General features: G+C 55.4%; 1 protein-coding gene across 1 annotated transcript in view; it reads right to left on the bottom strand.

The window, feature by feature from the left end:
- Positions 1-8,342, bottom strand: part of LOC105300311 (laminin subunit beta-3) — a 37,896-nt gene that overhangs the window by 13,053 nt on the left and 16,501 nt on the right. The window contains exons 7-14 of the mRNA XM_023537967.1: positions 6,979-7,042; positions 6,427-6,620; positions 4,475-4,595; positions 3,579-3,767; positions 2,209-2,364; positions 1,650-1,846; positions 1,240-1,351; positions 82-461 (exon numbers count right to left, since the gene is read on the bottom strand). Coding sequence (XP_023393735.1) covers positions 82-461; positions 1,240-1,351; positions 1,650-1,846; positions 2,209-2,364; positions 3,579-3,767; positions 4,475-4,595; positions 6,427-6,620; positions 6,979-7,042 — 1,413 coding nt within the window. The remainder of the gene's footprint in view (positions 1-81; positions 462-1,239; positions 1,352-1,649; positions 1,847-2,208; positions 2,365-3,578; positions 3,768-4,474; positions 4,596-6,426; positions 6,621-6,978; positions 7,043-8,342) is intronic.

The following is an 8,342-nucleotide window of genomic DNA, read 5'->3' on the forward strand; positions in this document are numbered from 1 at the left end:
GGTAAGAGCAGGTACATGAAAAATGCCTTGTAAACTGTAAAGGGCTGTCCTGACATAAGTGCTTGGCAGGAAATAGAGTTACCTTATGGAAAAGATGGCGTTAGCCACCTGGGCCACCTCCTGCTCCGTGACCGGGGCGCTGCGGAGAATTGCTTGGATCTGCTCAATCTTGCTCTTTGCATCCCGGATCCGAGAGGCCAGGCGGGGGTCCTCCAGGCCGTGCCCAGGCCGCAGGGTGGCGGTGGCATTTCGGAGGCTGCTGAGGCGCAGGGCCTGCTCCTGGAGGTCGGCGTCATAGGCCTGGAAGCAAGGGTGGCAGGCCACGCACACTGGGTAGCGGTCACAGTAGCCTCGCTGACACTGGTCGCAGCGAGGTCCGGTCAAGCCAGGGCGGCAGAGGCAGCGGCCTGAGGTCTTGTCACAGCCTGGGCCCTCGGTTCCCCTGAAGTCACAGTCACAGGCTAGGACGGGGAGAAATGAGGCCGGGGTCAGGGAAACCAAGGTGTCTGGTGGGGAACGCTCAAGAGGAGGTCTGACCTGAGGTTCTTTCTGACGTTAATAGACTGTCGAGGTCAGAGTGAAATCTTGGTGATGACAGAAACAAAAGCGAGCACTTTCCTAGCACGGACTACGTGCCAGGTACTGTCCTCAGTCTCACACTCTCCACACACACGGCAACTCATCTGACTTCCACAGCGACTCCGTGACAGAGCCGGCCACCCCTGCACTCTCGTGTTTATAGATGAGGCAACTGAGGCCCACAGAGAGCACGCGACGCGCCCCGCACGACGCAGTAAGGCCGAGGCTGGGCTGGGACCAGGCCCAGGTCCGCGAGCTCTTGTGGCTGCTGTCAGACTGGCTTTCTGGGGACCGCACGCCTCCCCACCCCCGAGGACTCATTTCCTCGTCTACGAGGAGGGAAGAAGCATCCTCCTCCTTGCCTCCCTGCTGAGGCCCTGGAGGTGGCTCTGGGAAATGCTTGCTCAGGGACTGGGGAGCAAAGTAACCCTCCTGTCGTGGGGACGTGAGGACGGCTCGATGTCACTGGCCCAGGGCTGGAAGGCCTAGCGGGCTGGCCGGAGCAGTGGGGACCATGTGCTCTCACGGGGCCACCAGGGCCCACATCAGATGTGTGGCTACAGATGTCCTCCCCTACCACGGACCACGCACCCCCACCGCGAGCCCCCCCAAGTGCTCACCCCCCCACAGGCTCAGCACCCCCCACTTGGCGGAACATACCGCGGCATCCCATGCCTGCGTCTCCATAGGTCCGGTCGGGACACTGGCGGATGGCTGCAGCGTTGCACATCAGGCCCCCAAAGCCTTCCCGACAGGGGCACTGCCCTGTAAACTGGAGGGGAGAGCACGGTGCAGGAGCCTCCTTCACGGGCCCGGGCTAGCAGAACCTCCCCGAGACAGCAGCCTCCAAACCAGGGTCCCCGGACTAGGGCCCCCACTCAGTCAAAGCCCAGGATGGCCTCGCGAAGGGGTGGCAAACAGGCATCGCCAGAGCTCCAAGCCACCGAGGGAGGGATGCTGGTGGCCTTCCCCGGGGTTGGGGACTGAAGCGGCCCTAGGAAAGGCCCAGAGGAGCAGCGTGGGGGCTGCACATGCTGATGGGAGGCTCAGGGGCCACCCTCGCTGTGTACCTGGTTGCACTGGGGGCTGAGGGAGTTGTTTGGGTCACAGGCACAGGGTTCGCAGCCCCGGCCGCTGGCCAGCTTCCAGTGGTAGGGAGCGCACTGGTCACATTTGGGTCCCACCACATGGGGCAGACACAGGCAGCGCCCACTCTCCTCGTCACATGGCATGTCCTGCTGAGACCCCAACACACTGCAGTCACAGCCTGCAGGAGCAAAAGCTGATGAGGTTGAGGGACAGTTCACCAAAAACTCACCCCCAGAGAACATACGCCAGGAGGGGGCCCAGCCCGGGAGTAGAACCAGGAGGGGCAGATCCCTCCACATAATCTGGCTGACTCATAAATCCTCTGCATTTCCCACCAATTCCAGCACCTGGTGGCTTGGCTGAGGGCCCTCCCTTCGGCTCGCTGACTCAGTCCCACCTTCCAACCTAGGGCTGTGCTGCCACCTGCTGGAGGCCAGGGGCACAGCATCCGAAACACAGCCTGATGAGCAGGGCGTGTCACGGTTCTGGTGGCCCCACGCAGACTGACCCACGCCATGCCAGGCGGGCCCCCCTACTCACGGTGGCAGCCCTGCGGGTTGGCAGAGCTGAGTCCTGTAAATCCCGGCTTGCACAGGTCACAGCGTTCCCCCTGCACGTGCTCCTTACACACACATTGCCCGGTCACTGGGTCACAGGGGACCCCCGGCACAGCCCCATCCGGGTCACACTCGCAGGCTGAGAGAAAAAAGCACCCACCACATTAGGAATAAAGAACCAAAAAAAGCAGAAAGTTCAGGGCAGGTCATAGGAGCCAGACCACTTGGTACAAGTCCTTGTTCCACCACTTCCTGGCTCACGACCTTATACCTTAATCATTTAATCCCTCTGTGCCTCAGTTTCCTCATCTGTAAAACGGGGATAATTACACAACCCTCACAGGCTTCCTATGGGGAATAAATGAGTAGATGTGAAGCAGGTGGAACAGGGCTTGGCACATGTCAAATACTGTACAAGTCTTGTCATTCTTTATTGAACAACTACTCTGTGCCAAGCCCTGAGCTGGGTACTCGTGCATGTCGCCTTAGGCAGTCCTCACGATAACCCTGAGAGGTGGAGACACCTATCACTACTGTACAGACGGAAAAACCGAGGCTCAGAGATGGTGAAGAACGTATTCAGGTCATGCAGCCAGTAAGTGCTGGAAACAGAAGTCGACTCGTTTTTCTCACTCTTTCTATAAACAAATATTATCAACAGGAAGTGGCCCAGCTTTCTCCTGTCTTCCACCATCACCCATCTCATTCATGCCTTTCAAAACAGACTGTTTCTTCCTCTAGAAAGTCGCTCCCGATTCACCACACCTGAGTCAGATTGCTTCCATGCCATTTGCTCGCTCGTTTGAACGCACTGGCCCTTGCGCACGTGTTAAGTCACTCTGGGGTGTTCCATCACATTACATTCATTGTTTTATTCTTGGGGCATCAGTTATTTGTTTGTCATTGTGCTAGGGCCTGAAGATATCAAATATAACCCCTGACATGGAGGAATTCTCAGTGCTGGGGGACACAGAACACTATAGAGCAAACCACGTTACAGCACGTAAAGGCAATGACACATATAAAAGACACACTGCTTTGTCCCTCTTTCTCAAGTGTGTATGGTTTATATCATCAAACAGTGTGTGTGTTTCTTAACAGCAGGAATTGTATCTTGTTCACTTTTTTCTCTCCTATGCCCACAATAAAGTCTACGTAATGACTGACTGATTGACTGATGGTCTGGAGAAGTTAGGTGATTTGCTTAGAAGTGCACAGCTAAGTTAAAACAATGGCCCACACGTCCTGACACACGATCAACTCATCACACTTCCTGAGGGCTTATGTGTCTCCAGGTACATGTGCTCTGTTGTGTCCAGAGGGACAGGTGGTTCCCCGGGAGCCCCTCCTTACGGATACAGGCCTCCTGGACGGGGGCGCCGGGGCGCCGGTTCCGGAAGTAGTGCTGCTGACACCGCTCACAGTTCTTGCCCTCCGTGTGGTCCCGGCAGTTGTCACACACCCCTCCATGTGCCCCTTGGCTGGTGGCAAACACAGCTGGGTCGAAGTGACACGTCTCTGAGTGCCCATTGCAGTCACACCCTGGAAAAGTAGAAGCCGAGGCTGACGCTGGACCAGCACCTTCGCCATCGACGAAGCACGGCTTCGCTAACTTGTTGGCATCTCTAATGACTCTGCCACATACTCAGATCTGGGAAATGCGGAAACTGGGGCCCGGGGAGCCTTGCGTAATTTATTTAAGGCTAGTAAGAAAGCAGAGTAGAATGAGAACTCAGGCCTCCTGACTCCCGGTGTGGGAACTAATCCAAGAATAATGGCCATGTTGGGCCAAAGAGAGAATTCTTTGAATGGTCCATCCCAACTCACCCCCATTGCCACCAGGGACCTCCCACTGGGTCACTGCCTCTCTCTGGGCTGGGACCCTCCCCCGTTTCCCTCATTTATGCAAAGAAAGGCCCTGACTCCAGGGGACCATTCGAAGTAGGAAACGAGATGCGTCCCACACAGGATGAGGCAAGTGGAGGGAACAGTAAAAGAAAGATTTTGAAGAAGCCATGGAGCATTAAAGCATGGAAGCATCGAAGCTTTGGTCCCTCCAGGCCTGGATGAGGAGAAGGATGGAGGAGGCAGCTACAACCCAAAAACTCTCTCCATCCCCACAGAGCAAGGAGAGCTTAGACTGCAGGACTGCAACTAAGATTAAATTTAAATAATAAAGAATGGATTCTCCCTGTGTCCCTGGAAAGGTCATTGAGGCCCAGAGGGGCCAGCATCCCGCCCGGTCATACTTTGGCATTCATGGGGATCCTGGTCATCTGCAGGTCTCCAGGGCCGATTGTTGTAGAGGGGTGCACAGCGCTCACAGTTGGGGCCTGCGGTGTTGTGCTGACAGACGCAGACATCATGGACCTAGGAGAGGGGCCGTCAGACATCAGGTCAGGAACAGCGATCACAGCATTCCCCAAGATGGAGCTGCCCTCCCTCTCCGCCGACCCGTCCACCCACCCCTCAGAATCCAGCTCAGATCCCAGCTCTTCCAGCCTCCATTCAACTCCTGCGACTCTCAACGGCCTGCTTATGTGTTTGTGTGTGTGTGTGCGCACGTGTGCACACGGGTGTGCCCTGTGTCTGCACTGCTGCTCTGGCTAGGTTTTTACAAGCGCGTCCCTTGCACCTGGACACCCCGTCATGCCCCGTCTAAAGCAGCATCAGGAAGGTGCTCAGACACCCTTGTTGGTAAACTGTGATTCTAGAAGCTTGGGAGCCCTCTAGAGATTTCTATTCCAACAATCTATGACTGAGGTTGTTTGGCTAATTGCACTGCATGATGAGTTGTTACCAGACTCATTAAGATATAAAAATAGAAGAGCTATTGTGTGCTGATTGTCTCCCAAATTAAGCCCAACACCCTCGGCCTGGCATTCAAGGATCTGCATGTTTGTTCCATTCTCGTTTCCCGCTCTCTCCTGGCAGGGAGGCCTAGCTGAGCTCTAGCTGCTTCCTCTGCAAGCTCTGCCTTTCCCCACCTCTGGCCTTTCACAAACGTGTTTCTTTGTACCTGGGATACCCTTCTCCATCCTGCCAACTAGAACGGCATCTCCTTCACCAGGCCTCCCTGGTCCCTCTGGTCCCTTGGATGTCAACCCTGGATATACTTCACAATCATCTGGGGAGCCTTTTAAAAAGTACCAACCACAGGCCCAATTCAATCTGAAACTCAGGGACAAGTGCCAGGCATCGTCACTTTCTAAAAGTGGCAATTTCCCCGTTCGGCCAGATCTGAGAACAGCAGGCGTGTCCTCTCCCTCCGCCCCCGCGCACAGCACGTGGCACTGGCCGGCAGTCCCCCGGCTGGGCCTTGTCTGTGGCCCCAACAGATGGCACACTCCTGGGACTGGTCTCCCTCTGGCCCCCTGGGGACCCCGGGACGGGAGCTGGCCCAGAAGTTGAAAGAATAAAGCTGAGCAATGTTCCTTTTACGTTTCCCTCCCTCGCAGGCCATTCTACACAATTTCCTTGTGCCCACCTATCGGTAAGGCAAACATCACGTTCCCATATGTTAACAGAACAAAAGCCCTAGGACCATGAAATGACAGCTCCCTCTTCCTGGCCCAGGGTTCTCCTCTACTTGTGGTTCTCAAGTTTGGCTTCACAGCAAAATCCCTGGGTTACTTAGCAAGCTGGAGCTTCTCACTCCAGTCTCTGAGGCACCTGATTCAGCTGGTTCGGGACGCACCTGGCATCTGTGTTAAGACTCTTCTCTCTCCCTGTCACAGCTCTCATCACTAGAGGGGAGCTTAGAGTCCCCAGACCAGGGGCTCTTAATCCTGGCAGTACATTAAAATTGTCTGGAAGCCTTAAAAAACAATAACGAAATCTGAGTATCTGAATGTGGGAGTCTGGGCAATATTTTTAGCTCCCCAGGAAATTATCACATGTAGCCAGGGTCGAGAAGCATGGCCTTGTGCTCGCTCCACTCCCACGCCTACGCTCACGTGCGACTGAAAATAAAAACCATCCCACCCCATAGTGCAGGTCTAAGGAAGTGCTACAAAATTCTGACCTCTGAAATAACCACTTACACTTTTTTCGCCATTGCTAAAATATTAAATACCCACGTCTCCAGTTTAGCACCTACCCTGCCTTACGGGAGCCTCGAGGATGTTCTTAGCACGCTCTGGTCTCCCCCTACCCCGCCCCCCCGCCCCCGCCCCGTGCCCTTCCCACCCTAGACTGTCACCTTCACAGTGGTGGAGGGGCCGGCAGGGGCTCCGGGCTGGGGGGCACAGCGGTCAGCGTGGCCGTGACAGAAACAGCTGCCCTGCAGACGCAACTGGGACACTGCATAGTAGGCACTAGGGGGGTGGTAGCCCCTCTGGGGCACGGCGGCCAGCCTGGTGAAGTTGATTCTCAAGTTTGTGATCTCCCCCAGCTCTGAGAAGAGGCAGACAACAAGGGGTGGGGGTGGATAAAGAAGTTAGAGGCAAATAGTCTCCTGGGGCGGGGAGGATAAGGAAAGGCATTCTGGTTTGACCGTCCCTTCTTCCCTGCCTTCCGAAGGCTATTCCGGGGGCCATTTTCCGCAGCCCTCAACCCTCCCACAGCAGAAAAGACACCCCTACCCTCTCCAGCTCAGGCCCTTTGAGTCTCTGGGACCACCCCAGTACCTCTATGGGGTAAGCAGGGTCATGTTGACAGAAATTTGGAAGACCAGGAAGGTCCCGTGACCTGGGTTCCAACACTGTTTTGTTGCCCACCCACAGTCCCCAGCTAGAGGGGTAGCCACACTGACCTTGAACTCTTTGACTCTGAGTTGCTGGAATCCCAGAAGCTAGATCCATAAGGTTAAGTTGGACCTACAGGGAAAGGGAAGGGAGGCCCTGAGGGAGGAGGAAACAGTGTCCTGAGCTCAGAAGTCTCCTTCCCATTCGATGACCCGCCCTCTTCATGCTCCACTGAGGTCCTCCTAATCCGGAAGCTGAGCGGACCGGACAGCGGATGTGAAGGCTCTGACCACCCTCTGGTCAAGCCGAGAGAGAGAGAGAGAAAGAGAGAGAGAGAGAGAGAGAGAGAGAGAGAGAGAGAGAGAGAAACAGGCGTGGGGTGGGGGAGGCGGAGGAGAAGGGAGAGAAAGAGAGAGAACAATCTCTCCTCTTCGTTGAAAATACAACAATCCCAAGAATTTCCTCATGTCCTTGTGTCAGAAATTACAGTAAGATATATAATGTAAATATAAAGGTTCAAGGGGCACTAACTGTCCAAAACCCAGGATGAATGAGAAAATCCAGAAGCCCAGGGATGCAGAGCTATGGCGACCACCGCCCTTGAGACGCGAATTTCAACTATACTTTTTCTTTTTAATAAAAACCATTCATCAGATGAGACTTTATCTCCTTTCCCAAGAAGCGTCTTCCACCCCTCACAAGTCAGGAAAATGCCCTGTGTTCTAATCTGGGGTCTGGAGAATGCGGCCATCGTGGATCTGGCTGCGATTTAACCAAGGAGCAGCTGTCGCAGAGGAGGGATGAGACGCGCGGCTCTCAGGGAGGGCGGCCCTCGGAGCACTTGGTGAGGGCGCCCTGGCCGGTCCGGTCCGAGAAAGCCTCCCACGGCAGCGGCAGCGGCAGCGGGGAAAAGTAGGTACGAGAGAAATGGAAGGGATTTCGCCCCACGTGGGAGGGTTCAGGAAGAGGCATTCGGAGATGCTTCCAGAGGCAGGTTCTCATTTCTAGCTCAGGGTTTAAGTCCAGGCGACCTGGAGCTGTGGCTTGTACCAGAATTTCCTCAAGGGTGAGGATGAGGCTCGATAGATGGATTAAATGGAGAAAGGTCATTCTCACGTTAAGCTTTACCAAGGTGAAATCAGAGACTAAATTAAATTAGTGTGATTTGCTCACTTGAATCTAACTGGCCATCTCAAAGTCCTCGCACTGGAGCAAAGCTGGCTGTACCCTGTCCACTGTGGGGATGGGCCATCGGGCTGTGGGGGAGGAGGCCACGGCAGAGAGCAGGGCCGGGCCAGGCAGTGCTCGCCACGGTTTCCGAAATACCCCTCCTGGGCAGCGAAGAGGACAAGCGGCAAGTGTTGTGAGGGTGGAGAGCTCAGGAAAGACAGGAAGGAGCACCGCCCAGCGGGTTCTCATCCGTTCCTGAGTC

The sequence above is a fragment of the Pteropus vampyrus genome, unplaced genomic scaffold (assembly GCF_000151845.1).
Source record: "Pteropus vampyrus isolate Shadow unplaced genomic scaffold, Pvam_2.0 Scaffold207, whole genome shotgun sequence".
Classification (NCBI taxonomy): domain Eukaryota; kingdom Metazoa; phylum Chordata; class Mammalia; order Chiroptera; family Pteropodidae; genus Pteropus; species Pteropus vampyrus.